Raw genomic sequence first — 21,716 nt, 5'->3', positions numbered from 1 at the left:
TGCTCCTAATCTGGTCACCAAGAGTAACAAAGAAGTAGGCACCTGGGTGGCTCAGCCAGTTAAAAGTCCAACTTTTGATTTTGACTCAGGTCATGATCTTAGGGTTCCAGGATTGTAGACTGGCTCTGAACTCAGCGGGGTATCTGCTTCTATTTCCCTTTCCCTCTGCCCCACCCCCCATGCTCTCTCTCTAAAACAAATACACAAATCTTAAAAAAAAAGAGAGAGAGAGAGAGAGTAGTAAAAAGGCAAGCTGAAGTTTATTAAATACCAAGTTACCTTTACAAACACAGATGAATTAATAGCCTCTAAGTCTGATAAGAAACAATGATGAAGCAAAATCTAATTGATTGCTGGTGACTCTCTACTCATAAGCAGAAAATGAACAACCTATTCCTTAGAAATATGTACAAGTTATTTCTGTCTAGCCAAAATCACTACATCATGCGTGTTAGAAAGCAAAAAATTCCAAAGTCAAAAATATATAAACTTCTAGCACTTCAAATTATGATTTTATCTTACTTTGAGACCGTGTTTTTCTTTTGTTTAGCAAAAATGTAACTTCAATTTTATAATGGAAATATAGTGTTCAAGTGATTTAAATCTTGCCTTTTGACCAACTTTCCTAAAATAGATTAATTATTCTATTAAGCGTTACTTTTAGCTTAATGGTTCCACAGGAAAAAGCAAGCACTCTAATGAATGTATTTTGCTAAGACAACATTCTGTAAGATATAAATAAATTTTCTGTTACTAACATGTGGAATTTCCCCTCTTATCTCAGTCAAATTAGAATCAAGATACCAACAGAGCTATCAGCTGGCTAGCCATACAAATAATTTATAAGAGGGCTGACATTAGCATTAACTGGGCACTTATTATGTGCCAGACACAGGGCTAGGTACTTGACATGCTATAATAAAAAATATGTTTGTGGGGGGCCTGGGTGGCTCAGTTGGTTAAGCGTCTGCGTTGGGCTCAGGTGGTCCTGAGATTGATCCCTGCATCAGGATCCCTGCTCAGCAGGCAGCCTACTGCTTCTCCCTCTCCCATTCCCCGTTTGTGTTTCCTCTCTTGCTGTGTCTCTGTCAAATAAATAAATAAAATCTTAAATATATATATATATATATATATATATATATATATATTCATTGTCCCTGGTTCCTGGCACAAAGCACCTAAAACCCTTGAAATTTTGTGTGTAAGGGAGTGTCTTTTGTTATTCATAAAGATTCCCCCCCCCCTTTTTTTTAAGATTTATTCATTTATTTGAGAAAGAGAGAGAGCACCAGGGGGTGGGACAGAGGGAGAGAGAGAAGAACCTTCGAGTAGACTCCTCGCTGAGTGCACAGCCCTGTGCAGGGCTGGATCCCAGGACCCTGAGATCACCACCTGAGCCAACGAGAAAAGTCAGCTGCTTAAGGGACTGAACCCTCTAGGTACCCCATAAAGAGCCCCTTCTGAGCACACTGAGTTTAAGTTCCTAGGGTGAGGTAGGGCAAGACTGCCTTAGGTTGGGTGGAGCTAGTCACCAGAACTACCAAGTGATTACGCCAGAACTTTCAGCCCCACCCACTGACTTTAGGGAAATCGCGGTAGGGGGCAGGGGGCGGGGATGATAGGCGCTGCAGGTTGAGACTAAGCATTATAAAAACACTCGGGAACACTGTTCGATGAGCTTCTGGGTTGGTCAACAGGCGAATATACAGGGAGGGTGTTGGAGGGTGTCCAAGCTAGTTCCCACATACCTTGCCCTGGGCATCTCTTCCATCCGGCTGTTCCTGAATTATGTCCTCTTATAATAAATTGATATTGTAATAAGTAAATGTTTTCCTGAATTCTGTGAGCTGCTCCATCAAATTAATCAAACCCAAGGGGTGGTTGATGGGAATCTCTGATTTAGAGTCCATTGGTCAGAAGCACAAGTAACAACCGGATGCAACTGGTGTCTGAAGGGGAACAGTTACATGGGACTCAACCCTTGTGGCATCTGATACTAACTCCAGGTAGAAGTGTCAGAATTGGGTTAAATTGCAGGATATCTAACTGGTGTTTGGAGAATCTCAGAATTGTTTGGTGTGTGGAAAATCCACACATCTAATGTCAGAAGTATTGAAGTAGAGGAAAAACAGGAGTATTCTTCCTTTATACTTGATAAGCATGATTTTATTTGATCCCAACAACCCTTTAAATAAACATTATTATCTCAGTATTATAGATGGGTACACTGAGGCTCATGACTGAGACAGAATTCATTCGTTAGTTCACTCATTCATTCATTCACCCATTCATTCATTCAGAGTACCTACTCTTTATGTCCTATGCTCTAGAAAACAACTGCTCTTAAGAGCTAAGATTTTAAAGATTTTATTATTTATTTGAGAGAGAGATAGAAAGAGAGCATGAAAGGAGAGAGTTCAGCAGGAAAAGCAGACTCCCTGCCAAGTAGGGAGCCCAATGTGGGACTCGATCCTAGGACTCCAGGATCATGACCTGAGCCGAAGGCAGTTGCTTAACCAACTGAGCCACCCAGGCACCCAAGAAGCTAATATTTTAGAGAAAAGAGACAGAGAGTAAGCATGTATCTCTGGTGGTGATTAAGTACTATAAAGATAAATAACGGCGCCTGGGTGGCTTAGTCCATTAAACGTCTGCCTCAGGTCATAATCCCAGCATCCTGGGATCCAGTGCCACATCAGGCTCCTTGTCCAGCAGGACACCTGCTTCTCCCTCTGCCTCTGCCTCTGTCTGCTGCTCCCCCTACTTATGCTCTCTCTCTGTCAAATAAATAAATAAAATCTTTTAAAAAATGAAAAAGAAAAAGAAATTCAGGTAAGGGCTGGAAAGACAGGGTGGGGAGAGTATACTAGCTTCCACAGTGTGGTCAGAGAAAACCTCTCTGAGAAGGTGACACAGAGAAGAGATAGAAAGGAAGTGAAAGATCAAGCCATACAAAGACATGGGGAAGCAGCTTGCTTGCTTGTGTTTTTTTTGGGGGGGGGCGTGGGGGCAGCTTTCTAACAGAGTATGAAGTGAACCCCCAAGGCAAAGTGCTTCTTGTGAAGGAGGAACAGTGAGAAGGCCAGTGAGACTACAGTAGAGCAAGCGAGAGAGTGGCCAAAGAGGTAAAGGCCAGATCATATAGGGCCTTCTTAACTAGAGCAAGAACTTTAAACTGGAATGAAATGGGAAGCCACATGGTATCATAATAACCGGAACTCAAACCCAGGGCAAATTCCAATGGCTATATTCTTTGTGCCACGTTATGTTTTCTCAAAAGGCTAAGGCTTAAGGGAAACAGAATGGAGTGACACAGGGCAGGCCTCAATTCCAGTGTTCCACTTAGCCCCACCCTGCTTATCTGACGCCTCCCTAACTCAATAGCTCTCTGGCAGAGGTAGGCCGATGTCCTTGCTCTAACCTGCTCTCTTCCCCAACTCCCTCCCACCTTTGGGAACATTCCTGTGTACTCCCCAGAATCCAGCCAAGTGCCAGGCACCCAGTGGGTACATAAGTCATTGTTGGTTGAGTTAACCTCCCTTTTATATCATGACACTTTCTTTAAGGCAGAAGATATGAGAGAACATGAGCTGGGAATAGTGAGACCTGACCTCTAAGCCACACTTGACCACTAACTCGATGCATGGTGCCAAGCAAGTCATTTCATGTTGCTGGGTCTCTCTTCACCAATTGTATGTGATAATCAGGTTTAACTAACACATACTGAGCACTTCCTATTGTTACAATACTTACCATCTATACTATTTTTTCCTCATTAAATCTTTACAACTGTGTGAGGAATAAATGTTCTTTGAGTCCTCCCATCCTGCTCGGTGCTAAAACGATAATAAATAAGCTCTAGTCCCAGAATGATGCTGTGTAATCAAGGAGTGCGTTTTGCAAGCCAGAGTTTGGTTTAGAGAGGTTCCACCTGCGTACAAATGGGAGTGGATGAAGTATGTGCTCTGTCCTCCCATCCAGGAGGGCAGGGGCCACATTCTACTCATTTCTGAATTTGCATAACAACACACACATATACACTTCCAGAAAATAGCTGGTTGAATATATGAAGACATATAAAGGCAGGTCTTACAAAGAGTTTAAGGAAACAGATCTCATCTTATTGACTGTCTTTACAGAGTACCCTCCTTAGAAACTCTAGAGACATGTCAAAGTATCAAGGTATCAATAATCATCTATCAAAACCTATTAAATACCCAGGGCACCTGGCTGGCTCAGTTGGAAGAGCATGTGACTTTTTAAAGATTTTATTTATTTATTTGGGAAAGAGGGTGAGCAAGAGCGAGCACAAGTTAGGGGAGGGGCAGAGGAAAAGGGAGAAGCCGATTCCCTGCACTGAGCAGGGAGCGGGATTCTGGACTAGATCCCAGGACCCTGGGATCACCACCTGAGCTGAAGATGGACCCTTAACCTATTGAGCCACCCAGAAACTCTGAACATGTGACTCTTGAACTCAGGGTTGTGAGTTCAGTCCCCACACTGGGTATAGAGATTAACTAAAAAATAAACTTAAAAATTTTTTGTATTAAATACCCTAGAGGGGTGCCTGGGTGGCTCAGTTTAAGCCTCTGCCTTTGGCTCAGGTCATGATCTCAGCGTCCTGGGATCGAGCCCCGCATCAGGCTCCCTGCTCAGCAGGAAACCTGCTTCCCCCTCTCTCTTTGCCTGCCTCTCTGCCTACATGTGATCTCTCTCTGTCAAATACATAAAATAAAAAATCTTTAAAAATAATAATAAAAATAAGTAAATACCCTAGAGAACAATGGTATTTTACAGGACATGGAAAAAATCTATTAAAAATCAACTATTCTTCGTGTATTCTCAACTGAGAACTTTTTTCATCTAGACTTTTCTGACTTCTTTTGTTTGTTGAGGGTACCTGAATTTGTGGGGGTGCCAATTACAAAAGTTCGGGAAAAAGGGATTTACAGAGTCATTTCCTAACTAAGCACCAGAATTAATCCAAGCCTCCATCAACTCCTACTAAATTTCTGAATATTAAGGTATTTTCCTAAGAGTTTCCAGCAAGACTCAGGTAACAGATACCACAAAACTCAAATCGTAAGGACAGTAGTGTCTTACTTTACTAAAATCCAAAGAAGCAGAATTTTTTGTGTACTATCCTCCATAACCACCAACTTCAGGGATCTATTAAAAAATAGTGATTCGGGTGCCTGGGTGGCTCAGTGGTTAAGCCGCTGCCTTCGGCTCAGGTCATGATCTCAGGGTCCTGGGATCGAGTCCCGCATCGGGCTCTCTGCTCAGCAGGGAGCCTGCTTCCTCCTCTCTCTCTCTCTGCCTGCCTCTCTACCTACTTGTGATTTCTCTCTGTCAAATAAATAAATAAAGTCTTTAAAAAAAAAAAAATTAAAAAAAAAATAAAAAAAAAATAAAAAATAGTGATTCAAGGGGCGCCTGGGTGGCTCAGTGGGTTAAAGCCTCTGCTTTTGGCTCGGGTCATGATCCCAGGGTCCTGGGATGGAGCAGCACCGGGCTCTCTGCTTAGCGGGGAGCCTGCTTCCCCCCTCTTTCTCTCGCTGCCTGCCTCTCTGCCTACTTGTGATCTCTGTCAAATTAGTAAATAAAAAATCTTTAAAAAAAAATAGTGACTCAATGACCCATCTATTTTATATCTAAGAATATTATCCCTTAGTAAACCTAAAGCCCAGAAAGGAATAGGATGTTCCTATACACAGCTATTTTCACTGGAGTGTACTTACAATGAAGTAAAGTGATACTTTTTGGAAAGATTTTTATAAAAATGGGTTGAATCTATAAGAACTTTCTGGTCAACTTGGTTAGTCAGAAAACTCCTTTTCTAAGCACTCTGGTAAATAAAAATTTTACCTTAGGTAGACTTGTTACAACATTTTGGATGAAAATAATAGTCTATGAAATGCTATATAATCTGGAAACCAGATGACTAGGCCAAATATAAAGACAAATATAAAGTTCTGTGTAAGCAATTTTGTTATTTTTAAAACTAGATCTCAATATCTATCATTGACCTCTTATTTTTAAAAGCATGTCCTGGCTAGAACTTTTAAGACTACAAAACAAATCAATTTGTTGTACATTACAGCTGATATCCACACTATAAACTACTCTAAATTGAATACTCTTTATGTGCTTTTAGCTGATACCAGCTTTAAGTAGAATCTGAATCTCCAAATGAACTTTTTTTTTAAGATTTTATTTATTTATTTGGTGGGGGGTTGGGTGAGCCTGGTGGTAGGTATTAAGGAGGACACATATTGCATGGAGCACTGGGTGTGGTGCATAAACAATGAACTTTGGAACACTGAAAAAATTAAATTAAACTAAATTTTTTAAAAAGATTTTATTTATTTATTTATTTATTGGGGGGGGGGGTAGTGTAAAGGGAGAGAATCTCAAGCAGACTCTGCACTGAGCACAGAACCTAACACAGGGCTCGATCTCACAACCCTAAGATCAGGATCCTGAGATCATGACCTGAGCTGAAATCAAGAGTTGGATGCATAACCGACTAAGCCACTGAGGCACCCCCAAATCTCCAAATGAACCTTAATCCAAATCGAAGTCTAGTCATATCAAAGTAACGACCATCGCAGTGTTTCTTTTTCAAAGGAAAATCTTTATTTACACCAAACGAAAATTTCCAAATGGGAAAAGGATAGCCTATGTGGTGATTATGACAATGAAGTTATCTCAATGTCTTACTCTGAAAATCAGGTTTATATTCTGTTTTCATATAGGTACAATGAAAATGACCTGACTTGAAAAATGTAGTCACTATATTATAATATTAAGGCTCTAAACCAAACATAAGCACTAAATATCAAAGGCACAATCTTCCATTTACTGTACCAGTGACAACGTATGTAATGGTGAAGAGCATACTCTGAATTAAGACTGCCTATGTGTTTTTCCTGGTTCTACCACTTCTTAGCTTTATGATCCTTTTTTAGAAAGCTCTAAACCCAATGTGGGCTTGAACTCCCAACACCATGATCAAGAGTTGCATGCTCCAACAACTGAGCCAGCCAGGCATCCAAATTAGCTTTATGATCTTGAGCAAAAGCCTTCACTCCTCTGTGCCTCAGTTTCCTCACCTAAAAAATGGGAGTAACAAGAGAACTCTCATACAGTTTTTGAGCAGATAAAATGAGATAATGTAGAGCTAAATTTAGAACAGTGTCTGGCACATAAAAGAACTCAATTAAGGATAGGTATAATTATCAAACTCAAGACCAAGAACAATATATTTAGCAATGATAACATCAATTAAGTACATACTGAATGCCAACTACATATCCATTGCTGTGCCAGGCACTGGAATTAAATAGAACTAACCATACAATGCACGCGGACTCTAGCCCCAGAAAATGAAAAATAATCTCCCTGGTCAGAATGACAAGGTCAAAAAAAATTAATTAAAGAATACCGGAAAAGTGCTAAACTGTGAATGAAAAGTGCTTGCAAATTCAATGAAACAACAGCAAAAGGATAACCAACATTTCTTAAACATCTATGTTGCAGGCACTGTTTTAAGCACTTTACACAATTACATCATTTAATTCTCAAAACCCTATGAAGTAGATATTATTTTTACCTCTACTTTATAGATGAGGAAATTGAGAATTACAGAGGTAAAGCTGTATGTTTACACAGGTAGTAAGAAGCAGATTAGGATTCAAACCCAGACAGTCTGACTCCCAAACCTGCTCACCTAATTACTTTACCATAGTAGGGCAAGAGACTCAAACAATAATATCACCATTAACTGAATGTCTACAATGTGCCAGTCACTCTACTTTCAAAAACCCCACTTTAATAATTCTGCTCATGGGGCACTTGGGTGGCTTAGGCAGTTAAGTGGCCAACTCTTGATTCTGGCTCAGGTCATGATCTCAGGGTTCTGGGATCGAGCCCCACATGGGGCTCCACGCTCAGCAGGGACTCTTACTTGTGATTCTCTCTCCCTCTGCCCTTCACCTACTTGCTAGTGCTCTTTCTCTCCCTCTCTGATACACAAACAAATCTTAAAAACAACAACAGACAATTCTATTCATTTTACAGACAGCGTTATAGATAAAAAGGGGAAATGACCTGCCCAAGGTTAACAGCGCATATAGGGGCAAGGACTCAGTCACAGAACTGCTGACCCTAAAACCCATGCTATTTCTGATTTGACTTTCTTTCAAAATCAAATCTACACATTGTATCTACACAATGCATATTGTGTATACATAACTATCTACAGACCTTAGATAGTTACAAAGGGCAGGACTGAAGCACAGCTCAGAGGATTTGTATAATTTAGATAGCTAGTGAGTTAGGGAAAGATATTAAAGAAGGCACAGAATGAGTAAAAACTTGGAGCAAAAACCAGTGTTTAAGGATGTTAAGAAAAATAGCCTGCCTGTGGCAAAGGGTGCAGAGAAGTAGAGACAATCGCGCTGATCCGGGTTAAGATGGCAGAGAGTGAGGGGCGCCTGGCTGGCTCAGGCGGTACAGTGTGTGACTTTGGATCTCAGGGTTGTAGGTTTGAGCCCCCCACTGGGCATACAGATTGGTTAAAAATAAAATATTGGGGGGAAAAAAGATGACAGAGAATGAAAACAAGGTAGAAAGTGATGCAGCAGACAAAGAGAGAGCTAAGGCAGGCTCTTGAGAAGGTGAGTGGTATAATGAAAACAGGATTTTAGACATACTACTACTGAGAGCGTTACCAGGATGAATGGAATGGAAACAGAGACACTGAGAGTTTGCTGCTGTGATACAGATACTGAGATCAGGAAGATTTAAGAGATGGCAATGAAATAAAAAGCAAATCGCAAATGTGAAAATAACTTTGAAAAAACAGCCTATGGGACTTCATAATAATTGGTTTTAAAAATTCAACTCCCTTTCGGGTGCCTGGGTGGCTCAGTGGGTTAAGCCGCTGCCTTCAGCTCAGGTCATGATCTCAGGGTCCTGGGATCGAGTCCCACATCGGGCTCCCTGCTCAGCAGGGGGCCTGCTTCCCTTCCTCTCTCTCTGTGATCTCTTCCCTTCCTCTCTCCTACTGTGATCTCTCTCTGTCAAATAAATAAATAAAATCTTAAAAAAAAAAAAAAACCTTTAAAAAAAATTCAACTCCCTTTCTTTTTTTTTTTAGTAAAAAAACAAAAAACAAAAAACATAGTAATAAGTAAGCAACATTAAAGAAGAGAAATGCTGTTCTTTAATCTCTTCAGAGATAACTTGGAGGCTATTAGTTTTTTTCCTATATCTGACACAGTAATACTTGCCCAGATCCCCATAATAGGCACAGTCAAGTACATTTCTTCTGTACCCCACCCATACTGATAACAGCCCTTTTTGTACCAGGCAATCGACCCTAGCTGTACCCTTAACAACCCAAGTAGTGGCCTGCTGTATTTCAGCTTATACACTCAGCAATTTCAAACCCACATCTGTGGCTGAACAGCTGGGAAAAAAGAACAACTATCCTCTCAAATTCTCAACAGATACATACTCCCCGCAGGTATATGTCTGTGAGCTCACATTCAGAGCGGACACTTAGTATGACCACCAACCAGCTCTTGGAGAGATGTGGGGAAAGTCATTAACCTGATAACACGGTGGAAACAGTGTAACTCTGCTAATTGCAAACTCCTAATTCCTCACCAAACAACCCTCAGGGAAGAATTCCAACTGACACCACCCAAGGTCCTAAGATGTGGCAGCTACCACACAGTACAGGGAGAATGTGGCAGGAAGACTCCAAAGATGGTAGAAAAGCTCATTCATTCAAATGTACCATTTAGTAAGCATCAAGACCCTAAATGATATGACCCCTGGCTACCTCCCTGACTTCTTTCTTACTATACTCCCCATCTTTAACCACAGTCTAGCCACACTAGCTTCCTTGCTATTCTTTGAACACCCTGGAGGGGGCACCTGGCTGACCCAGTTGGTGAAACACGCAGCTCTTAATCTCAGGGTTGTGAGTTCAAGCCCCCTATCAGGTGTACAGATTACTTAAAAATAAACTTTGAGGGGCGTCTGGGTGGCTCCGTTGGTTAAGCCTCTGATTCTTGGTCTCAGGTCAGATCTCAATCTCAGGGTTGTGAGTTCCAGCCCTGAGTTGGGCTCCACACTGGGCACTGAGCCGACTTTAAAAAAAAAAGAAGAAGAAGAAGAACACACTACTATCTTTGCTTTTGCTATTCCCTCTGCCCAGAATGCCTTCCCCCAGCTACTCACACAGCTCTCTCCCTCACTTCACTCAGGTGTCTACTCAAATGTCTCCTCACAGAGCCCTTCCTTAACCATCTGATCTAAAATATACAACACCCACCCTCTTTCTCTCCTCACCTCCATCCCCTTACCCAGCCATTTTCTTCACAGCACTTGTTACTACTGGAGAAACTCACACACACACACACACACACACACACACACACACACACCTGTATACAAACACATATGTTCACACACACTCTCACAGCAGTGATTTTTGTCTCTTATTCATGACGCCAACCCCAGTGTATAGAGGGTGCTCAAAGAGTATCTGTTAACAACAATAAATGTATGAATCTATCATATATTTGGGACTGAGATAAGTACTAGAAATATAAAAATGAGTAAGTCATGCCCCATGCTTCATGAAAGGAGCTAACAATCTAGCAGCAGAGGTTAGACACACCACATGAGAAAGTTCTATAGCCTCAGGTTTTCCCTAGTTTCCTATGGAGAGTAAAAAAACCAAGTCACTTCTAACTTGAACTGCCAGGTGCTACAATACTGTAATATTAATTAAAAATTATAAAAATCCTAATTACCGGTCATAAGAGATAGACCTGGTTTCAAATTCAGCCACTGCCACTTGTTTGCTCAGTAATTTTTTTTTTAAGATTTTATTTATTTGGGACACCTGGGTGGCTCAGTTGGTTGGACGACTGCCTTCGGCTCAGGTCATGATCCCAGAGTCCCGGGTTCGAGTCCCGCATCAGACTCCCAGCTCCATGGGGAGTCTGCTTCTCACTCTGACCTTCTCCTCGCTCATGCTCTCTCTCTCACTGTCTCTCTCTCAAATGAATAAATAAAATCTTTTAAAAAAAAAGATTTTATTTATTTATTTGAGAGAGAGAGGAAGAGCACAAGCAGGGGGAGAGGCAGAGAGAGAGGGAAAGGGAGAAGCAGACTGTCCCCTGAGCAGGGAGCCCAACATCAGGATCAATCCCTTGACCCTGGGATCATGACCTGAGCTAAAGCCAGATATTTCACCGACTGAGCCACCCAAGCACCCATTTTCTCAGTAATTATTTAAAACTGCCCAGCCTGGGGTGCCTGGGTGGCTCAGTGGGTTAAAGCCTCTGCTTTCAGCTCAGGTCATGGTACCAGGGTCCTGGGCTCAGCAGGGAGCCTGCTTTCCTCTCTCTCTGCCTGCCTCTCAGCCTACTTGTGATCTCTGTCTGTCAAATAAATAAATAAAATCTTTAAAAAAATAAAAAATAAACCTTCTCAGCCTGTTTCCTAACCCATAAAAGGAAATAATATTGGTAATTACTTAATGGAGTTGTTAAAAAATTAAGTAAGATACTGCATATAAAGCACTTCCCGCATTGCCTGGCACACAGTATGTACTCAATATGTTATCTATTAGTGTTCTTTTTTTTTTTAAAGATTTTATTTATTTATTTGACAGAGATCACAAGTAGGCAGAGAAGCAGGCAGAGAGAGAGAGAGAAGCAGGCTCCCCACCAAGCAGATAGCCCGATGCAGAGCTTGATCCCAGGACCCTGAGATCATGACCTGAGCCAAATGCAGAGGCTGAACCACTGAGCCACCCAGGCGCCCCTCTATTAGTGTTCTTAATGGTTGACTCCAATGATCCCTTGAGCCAGATACCCAACCAACAGCTAAATCCTATTTAATTCTGTCACCAAAGAAGCCTTTCCTTTCCTTCCTTTTCATTTTCACAATTCCTAACTGGTGTCTCTAATTCCAGTCTCTTCCTTCCAATTTAATTTATAAATTTTTTTTTCAATTTATACATTTCTAAATAACTAAATCCAAGGGACATCTGGGTGGCTCAGTCAGTTAAGCAGCTGCCTCTGACTCCGGTCATGATCTCAGGGTCCTGAGATGGAGCCCTGAGTCAGGCTTTCTTTTTTTTTTTTTCTTTTTTTTCTTTTTTTAAAAATATTTTATTTATTTATTTGACAGAGAGAGATCACAGGTAGGTAGAGAGGCTGGCAGAGAGAGAGAGAGAGAGAGGGAAGCAGGCTCCCCGCCGAGCAGAGAGCCCGATGTGGGACTCGATCCCAGGACCCTGAGATCATGACCTGAGCCGAAGACAGCGGCTTAACCCACTGAGCCACCCAGGCGCCCTGAGTCAGGCTTTCTGCTCAGTGGGGAGCCTACTTCTCCTTCTGCCCCTTCCCTCACCCCACCTCCCAGATCCTTCCCAAGTGAAAACGGTATCTTTCTCCCCTGAATGCCTACTCAATGCTGCTAGATCTCTTCTATAGTACCGAACCCTTTCAACTTTATATTTTAGTTGTTATGTACTCTAAGGGCTCCCTGTTGAAAGAATCCACGCCATGCCAGTTCCTATACTCATATGCCTAATACTCAAACAAATACATGTAGAACATTTCACAGATAGACATTAAGGTTAGGTTTAGCCTCAACAATAAACTTTCAGCCTTGAACCAGAATCTTCTAACTGGTACTACAGTTTCCTCACAAAAGGATATATTGGAACACAAAGTACGATACTTTCAAACCAGTGGTCACATTAATTTTCTTTTTAATTTTTATACATAGCAGGCCATGTCATCTTCCTTCCACTTCTAATTCACCCAGTCTCACACTCTTCATCAGAAACTTTCCCCCTCTTTATATAGAACATAATTATAATCCAGGACTAACTGAGCTCTACCTATTAACAGAGTACAGCCAAGCTCACAAAAACACAGTAACAAACAAGGATGCTGGTCCCCATTCTTTCCAAGTAAAGTTGTGCCACTGACCTGTTTATAAGGCTCTGTGATGATTTTCCCACACAAGAAACTGCCTATATTTGACTCAATCAGCTCAATCAGTCTTACTCAGACCTTAGTGATGGGGTGGGGGTTAGTTTTAAGATGAGCAAAGACATTCTGAAATCCACCACCAACTCTACCATGTCTTGCTTGCTATGTGATTGTGGCCAAGTCCCTGAACTTCTCTGTGTTAAGAGATCTGTTTAAAAAAGCTGCTGAACGGGGAAGGAATGCAGAAGTTTCATCAGCTTGAAATCCAAAAATATGTGCAGATCTTTTGCTACAAAAGACAAAACCATGTAAATGGGAATGTTTGCGGTGAATTCTCTTTATTAAAACAGAAGTTATCTTACCACTCATATACATGTCATTGTATCTGACTTCCAAATTCATTACAGGAAGAGCTGGGTATTAAGTCACCCAAACACATGCACTCTCCACTTCCCTTAATTGAAAGCTGCTGACTTCCAAGGAGCAAAAAGCTGAGCAGAATGTAACTTAAAGTCTTGATCAGTAAACAACTCGCGATCCAAACTGGCCAGAGAGGAAAGAGAGGTGGGTGGGGATAAGGCAGATGACAGGAAAAACTCGGCTGACCACTGCGCCAAGTGAACTCACTCACTGCTCCCGAGATGACACCCATACCCCTCCCACCCTAAGGCTGTCAGGCTCCTGCTTTGGCCCCCATACCATGAGGGCAGTACACCTGAGAAGAAACTCAAGCTTCAGCTGGGGCTCGGGACCCTCGGGGAGCCTGGGCCTGACAGACTCGAGGATGGCAGCCGCCGCCCCCGCACTGGAGAGCCCGAAGACCGCCTCAGGTGTGGCTTTGGCCATAGCCTCGGCCGGGCTCCGCATCCCGACAACCTTACCCGGGCCTGTCCCCGGGGCAGCCCCTGCCCCCCATCCCGGACCCCCAGCTCACTGGCTTGGCTGATCCGCTGGATGTTGCCACTGCACGTCTGTATGATGCTGTTGAAGTCCCGGAGCTGGGGCCCGGAGGACCCCGGGTTCCGATACATGTCTAAGGGACCGTAGGACATGACGAGGAACTGGGACCGACTTCTCCTGCACCGAGCTCCTACCGGAAGCAGCCGCCAGACTGAACCCGCAGCCTGACGGGGAAACCGAGAAGATAAAGGGCGGGGGAAGGGACTAGTGCTGCGTGCGCACTAGCCCCGCCCCCACGCCGCGCGCACGCGCCCCGCCCCACAGTGCGCAGGCGCCGCTGGAACTGGTGCCGGGGACCGTAGCTTAGAGACTGGACGCCTTGGCCTTGGGGAAACGGGGCGGGGCGTGACGTCACACGGTCGGGGCTCGGATTGGAGGAGCTGGTGTGGTAGTGTTGTTTCTCGCCGGAGCACGGTGACAGGAGGCAAGAATTTTCGATTAGCATAAAATTGTACCAGATGATCTCAGCCCTGACAGCCTATTCTGTTCTAGTCTGAGAATTCAGGCCCAAATATGGGAGAATTCGACAACCCTGAAACTCAGATCGGTAACCAAACTCCTGAAATTCTTCACTCTACTTGGGTCCTGCAGGGCTTTGTAGTAATTGCAGAGCGCTTTTATGGTTTACAGACCGCTTTCATTTCTCCCTCCACCCCTCTTCTAATCTAAACAATAAAGCGATGATAATAATATTTATTGAGCATATACTATGTATGAGCCTTCAATGCAATTCATTTGTTCATAAGCTCTACCATAGCAAAGGACAATGTTCTAACCATATTTTTACGTTCAGAATAGATAATGGAAAATCGGTTTTTTAATTGTTGAAGCAAAGTAATTCGATAAAACAAGAGTTATTTTCCCTTTTGCAAAACTGAGAAAATGAAGACCACAGTGGTTAATTTGCTTTTCTGAAGTTTGACTGCAAACCCAAACACTAAGCTAACTCCATACTCATCTCGATATTTCCCTAAACGCATTCTCACATTCCCAAACTCATTCTCCATCTAAATCCTTCCCAAACAGCCTCTTCCTTTACTATATATCCCAAACCAGGATTTTTTTTTTTTTGAGAGCTACACTCTCAAATTTTAAAAATCATTCCCTTGAGGGTGGGGAAAAATCATTCCCCAAGTAATTTGCAGATTTGTAATTTGTAATTTCCCCAAGTAATTTGTATGACCTCAGTGTTCCCTTAGAAGAATGCATTTTGTGAGCTTATCGTAAACGGACAGACGTGGGTAGGATTTGGATTTTGGAAGAGATCTAGACAGGGAGAAGCGAAAGGGAAACTGGCAATGTTTGTTTCCTGTGTTCTCCACCCAATCCCACCCCTGCCTACTCTTCAATCTCTGGGGATTGGCAAGAGAGGAAGCTGTTTGCCTATTTGGGAGGAGACCCCAAATGAGGGAAAGAGCTCTAGAGATCTTGTACGCAGATCTCTTTGTGGCATTTTTAAGAGCATTTCTCTATAGAAAGGGACAGATGACATTTGTGAGCTCTCATTCTGGTTATTAAAATGCTACCGTTTCTTAGAATCCATAGTTTTATATCAAATCTTCTAGCTAATCATGTAAGTTGTACATTTTTACCTATAAAATAGTCTTGAGTATTTTTTCATTTACACTTGACTCTATTTAGAGTGAAATTCAGTAAAGGTATTTTTCTCCTAGGAATTGAAGACATAAGGTTTTGTTACTGTTTTCTTTCTCCATCTAAAATAAAAGTGGTTTTCCATCTGTGCCTTGTGCTATCTTGTTCATTCCTACTGTTATAGCAATACATTTGTGTCTTGCAAATACTGGATGTCAAATGAACATTTATTATGTTTATACAAGAATAGTAAAAAATAACTACCGTTTCTTAAATGCCTATCCAGGCAATGTGAACACATTTTATGAACCTTATCCCCCAAGATAAAACCTATCTGATAAAGACCACCTGTGGTCTGACATAGTTAGGTTTATTAACTTAATGCTGCAAGGAAGACTGCACGTCAGAGGAATCATGGGGTGTCTCACCAAGCACAGGAGGAGATAGAGTTATCCTAGGATTTGGGGAAAAGATGGAGTGTAGGTAAAATTTAAAAGAAGCAGTGTTTTGATAGCCTCAAAGCACACCAGGCTAAGGGGATTATCATCAGGCCTGAGCTAACAAGAGGACTCAGGATCTTGTTTCCTTGGAAACTACAACGTGAAGATAAATGTGGACTGTTGTATCTGGAAACCCCTTATCTGAAGCTCTGCACCTGGATTGGAAATTGAGGCTGCTCCTCTGTGTCAAAGTAACTCAAATCCTCCAGGCAGGAGTGGAATATTCCATTCCTACTGATATTTCGAATAGCAAATATCCTGAAAATCTGTGATTTTTCTCAGCATTATGTCCTTTTGTTAACCGACAAAAACAGTTTTCTTGGTTTGCACCCATCACTGGGAGATTAAGCTCCTTGGTAACAGATAAGGAATCTGGTGTTCTCTAGAGGTCCTGGGTACTTGCCCAGTGCTCTACAGCTATTACGTTGCAAAGCCGTGATTCATACATATTCTATGACCGGGCAATTCTACCCCTAACTAAATACTCAACTGATATGAATACATATGTGTTTCAAAAACCAAGTATAGGAGTGTTCATAATAGCATTTTTTAGGACTAAGCAGCATTTTTCTGTATTAATTATTTTGATGGAGTTATAATTGACTTACAATACAGTGTCATGTACAGGTATTAAGTGTTCAATTTGACATTTGTATACATCCATAGAACAACCACCTATCTCAAGATATAGACCATTTAATCACCCAATGAAGTTTCCTTGAGCTATGCTCCTTTCTATAGCATACTTTATAGGGGGGGAAAAAGGAACATAGCAAATGGGTGTGGGTTGTACGAAAACACCAGTGAACTGCAGGTTTGTACACGTTGCTCTAACAAGCTGTGCTCCTTTGTAATCAGTTTCTCTCATCCCCAGAAATCACTTTCCAATTTTTATCACTGCAAATTTGTTTTCCCTGTTCTTAGACTTCGTAGAGATGGAATCAAATTTTATGTATTGTTTAGGATTTGGCTTATTTCAATTAACAAAATATTTGGGGGATTTATTCATGATGTTGCATATATCAGTGGTTTAGTTTTTTTTATCATTTAGTACTGTTTTATCATATGAATATAATACAATTTGATTATTCATTCTCTCTCTCTCTTTTAAGATTTTATTTATTTGTCAGAGAGAGAGAGCACAAGCAGGGGGAGCAGGCAGGCTGAGGGAAAGCAGACTCCCTGCTGAGCAAGGAGCCCGATCCTGGATCCTAGGATCCTAGGATGGGAATCATGACCTGAGCCAAAGGCAGGTGCTCAACCAGCTAAGCCACCCTGGTGTCCCTGCATTATCCATTCTCTTATCAACGGACATTTCAATTGTTTCAAATTTGAGGCTATCATGACGAAGGCCACAGCAGCATTTATTTTTACTAATTCCAACCTGGAAACGATCTGAATGTCCATCAACAGTAGGATGGATAAATTGTAGTAATATTATAGAACACAAAAATAAATTTCCTACTCCTATGTGAGCAATGTGGGTGAACTCATCCAAACAATGCATTATGGGGTGCCTGCCTGGCTCAGTCGGTGACCCTTGATCTTGATGTTGAGTTCAAGTCCCATGTTGGGCATAAAGCCTACTTAAAAAAAATTAAAAAATAACATAATGTATAGCAAAAGAAGCCAGAAAAAATTGAGTATAGAGCGCCTGGGTGGCTCACTTGGTTAAACAACTGCCTTCAGCTCGGGTCATGATCCTGGAGTCCTGGGATTGAGTCCCAGCGTTGGGCTCCCAGCTCCCACCAGGAGTCTACTTCTCCTTCTGACATTCTCCCCTCTCATGCTTTCTCTCTCTCACTCTCTCTCAAATGGATAAATCTTAAAAAAAAAAAAAAGGAAGAGAAAGAAAAATTGAGTACATCCTGTATTAATCCATTTTGATTAGATTCATAATCAACAAAATTATTATGAAAAGTCAGGACAGTATGTAGTTAGTTTTGAGAGAGGAAGTGACTGGGAATGGGCACATAAAGTGAGCTTCTAGGATGTTGGTAGCAGTCTGCTTGATTTGGGTGGTGATTATTACATAGGTGTGTTTACTTTGTGAAAATTAATCAAGTCATATACATGTAATGTGTCCTCTTCTGAAGTATGCTGTACATCAGTAAATAAGTTTCCTATTTTTTAAAAGATTTTATTTATTTATTTGACAGACAGAGATCACAAGTAGGCAAAGAAGCAGGCAAAGAGAGAGAGGAGGAAGCAGGCTCCCCGCTAAGCAGAGAGCCCAATGTGGGGCTCGATCCCAGGACCTCAGGATCATGACCTGAGCCGAGGGCAGAGGCTTTAACCCACTGAGCCACCCAGGTGCCCCAATAAGTTTCCTATTTTAAAAATAAAGTATCATTATCACCAATATGGCAAGTTTTCTTGGGAATGATAGGAAAGGATCAATGGAGATATTCACATAGGTTGCAACGAAAACTATTCAAATGGGCACTCATCATACATTGCTCATGGGAATGCAAAATCAAATAGCTACTTTGGAAAGGAGTTTGGTAGTTTCTTGGAGAATCAAACAAATTTGCCATACAATCCAGCAATCCCACCCCCAGGTGTTTTTTTACCCAGGAGAAATGAAAACACATGTTTCTATAAAGATCTGTACATAAACGTGCAAGGCAGCTTTATTCATAATAACCAAAAGCTGGAAATAACTCAATGTCCCATCAGCTACTGAATAAACAAATTGTGGTGTATTCACACGATGGGAAACTATTCAGCTATAAAATAAAGGAGCAGACTACTGAAACATGGAATGAATTACTGAGACATGCAACAGTGTGGGCAAATCTCAAAAGCATGTGTTGAATGAAAGAAGTCAGACATGAAAGCCTTCATACTGTATGATTCCATTTATGACACATTCTGGAAAAGGCAATGCTACGGAGCTAGAAATCAAATTAATGGTTGCCGGGGGCTGGAGTTGGGGGAAGGGGATTAACTACCAAAGGGCATAGGGAAGTTTTGAGGTTGATAGAAATGTTTTATATCTTGATTATGGTGATTATACAATGGTATACAGCTATAAAAACTCTTTGATCTATATACGAAGATGGGTAAATTTTACTGTATGCAAACGATATCTTATTAAACTAAAAAAATATATGACACCAGTGTGTCATGAACCAGTGTGATAAAGTGCCATGCATGAGATGCGTAGATTGGAGTCAAAAAAAGGATATACCAGTTGTGGGTTGCATGAGTGTTCTGAGGGCCTAAATGTGATCTTAGGATACAGTAACTATAGAAACCAAAAGCAAGTGAACATCCATGGTTATTCCAATTTGTGACTCTATTACCTTCTCTCTCAGGAAACAGAAAATGTAGATTCTATAGAAGTCACACATAAAAATTGCTCACAAAATCTAGTGCATACTAAATACCAAGCACTGTTCTAATGACTTCTACAGATATGACTTAATCTTCACAACCACCACAAAGTAGGTAGAGACAGAACTCAAATTCTGGCATCTGACTTCAGAGTTAACTGTGGCATGGCACCGGTATCAATTTTCAAGCAGAGTTGATAATCTGTTGCAATAACAACCTGACAGACACTGGTAGGGAAAGTAGTCATTGATTCCACAAAGAGCTGAGGAATATGAACTACTTCCCCCAAACTGACAGCTTTCATTTCTGGCTTCCAAATCTAGAGGTTCACATCATTTTACTCAGTTCTATAGGCAATGTGGTAGCCAGCCTACAAGACAGACCCCAATGATCCTTACCTCTTTGCCTCCACGTGGGTGGCACCATTCTACCTTGAATAGTGTCAGTAATTTGACCTCTGTAACCAGTAAGGTATTGCAGAAATGCCGGAGAGTCACATCTGAAGGTAGACCATGAAAGACATTGCAGCTCTGTCTTGCTCTTTTGGATTTGGTTTGGTTCCAGAATCTATTCCCTACGTGGCAGATTCTATTTTTTAAGTTAGCCACCACAATAGCTTCCATCCAACATGCTCTTCTACTTTGTCATCCTCTCATAAAGAGAAGGGATCTATGATTCCTCCCCTCAACTCTGGATGGGGTTCTGACTGTTCAACCAATAGACTGCTGCACGAGTAAGGTAATGTGACCTCTGAGGACACATCAGAAGACGTCTGCATCTTCAGCTTTGTTCACTGGATCACTTGTGCTTGGAGTTCTAGAGCCACCATGAAAGAAGTGATATCCTTGACCCACTATACTGGAGAAGGTGAAGTTACATATGGAGGGGTCCTATGTAAGGTGCGTCTTCACACATTGGTAGAGGCAAGGTATCTCTAATTTTATTCATGAAGGCAGAGCTTAAGCACCTTCCAAAGGAAGGTCCCACCTTCTAACACTATAATCTTTGGGGATAAGTTTTCAACATATCAATTCGGGAGGCACATTCAGACCATGGTACTTACAAAATAAGACAGTCTTTAATTTAGGGAAAGTAAGTTGTCATTGAGTCTATGGAATAGAATGATCAGGATGTGACAGTGACAATGTCTGAAAAGTATGTGTTTTTTAAAAATTAACATATAATGTATTATTTGCTTCAGGGGTACAAGTCTATGAATCATCAGTCTTACACAATTCACAGCACTCACCATAGCACATACCCTTCCCAATATCCATCATCCAGCCACCCTATCCCTAACCACCCCCCAGCCCCCAGCAACCCTCAGTTTGTTTTCTGAGATTAAGAGTCTCTTATGGTTTGTCTCCCTCCCAGGTCCCACCTTGTTTCATTTTTTTCCCCTCCCTTCCCCCCATGACCCCCGCCCTGCCTCTCGAATTCTTTGTATCAGAGAGATCATGATAATTCTTTATCTGATTGACTTATTTCGCTTAGCATAATACCCTCTAGTTCTATCCAAATCAATGCAAATGGCAAGAGTTTTTTGATGGCTGCATAATATTCCCTTGTGTGTGTATACATATGTATATATATATATATATACATACATATATATATATATATATACCACATCTTCTTTATCTATTCATCTGTTGATTGACATCTAGTTTCTTTCCATAGTTTGGCTACTGTGGGATTATAAACATTCCAGTGTACATGAGAAGCACCCGTTATTAATTTTAAAACCTACCAGTACTGGGGCGCCTCAGTTGTGAAGCATCTGCCTTTGGCTCAGGTTATGATTCCAGGACCTTGGGATCAAGCCCCGCATCAGGCTCCCTGCACAGCGGGAAGCCTGCTTCTCCCTCTCCCACTCCCTCTGCTTGTATTCCTTCTCTAACTATCTCTCCCACTCTGACAAATAAATAAATAAAATCTTTATAAAAGTAAAAAAATAAAACTCATCAGTACCAAAGTTTCAAACTAGTAACATTCCTCTCCTTCTTGAGATGGTATCTCAAAATCCTTTCACTCATACCTTATAAAGATTCATCCTATATTTTGAAAAACAATGGTAAATACAAAATCAAGAAACAAGACAACTAGTGTTGTCCAGTATTTCACTAAATGGAAGCCTGTAAGGACAGTAACTTTGTCAATTTCCTTCAATTGTCTAGCATAGTGTTTATAACAAAATAAGCACTTAAACTGGAAAATAAAGTGGAAGAAAAAAGAGAGTTTATTTTCTGATCATGGAGATCTGAAACTCCCTGTTACCACAGTTAGGCTTTTA

The 21,716-nt window shown here is 41.4% G+C and overlaps 1 protein-coding gene across 1 annotated transcript in view; it reads right to left on the bottom strand.

Annotated features, from left to right (window-relative positions):
- The window catches only part of STX12 (syntaxin 12), a 38,231-nt gene extending 24,015 nt beyond the window's left edge, over positions 1-14,216 (bottom strand). The window contains exon 1 of the mRNA XM_059376839.1: positions 13,966-14,216. Coding sequence (XP_059232822.1) covers positions 13,966-14,083 — 118 coding nt within the window. The 5' untranslated portion in view covers positions 14,084-14,216. The remainder of the gene's footprint in view (positions 1-13,965) is intronic.
- Between the last annotated feature and the right edge of the window lie 7,500 nt (positions 14,217-21,716).

This window comes from Mustela nigripes, chromosome 14 (genome assembly GCF_022355385.1).
Source record: "Mustela nigripes isolate SB6536 chromosome 14, MUSNIG.SB6536, whole genome shotgun sequence".
Taxonomy (NCBI): domain Eukaryota; kingdom Metazoa; phylum Chordata; class Mammalia; order Carnivora; family Mustelidae; genus Mustela; species Mustela nigripes.
Note: the sequence above shows the minus strand (reverse complement) of the source record. Positions and strands in the feature narration are given on the sequence as shown.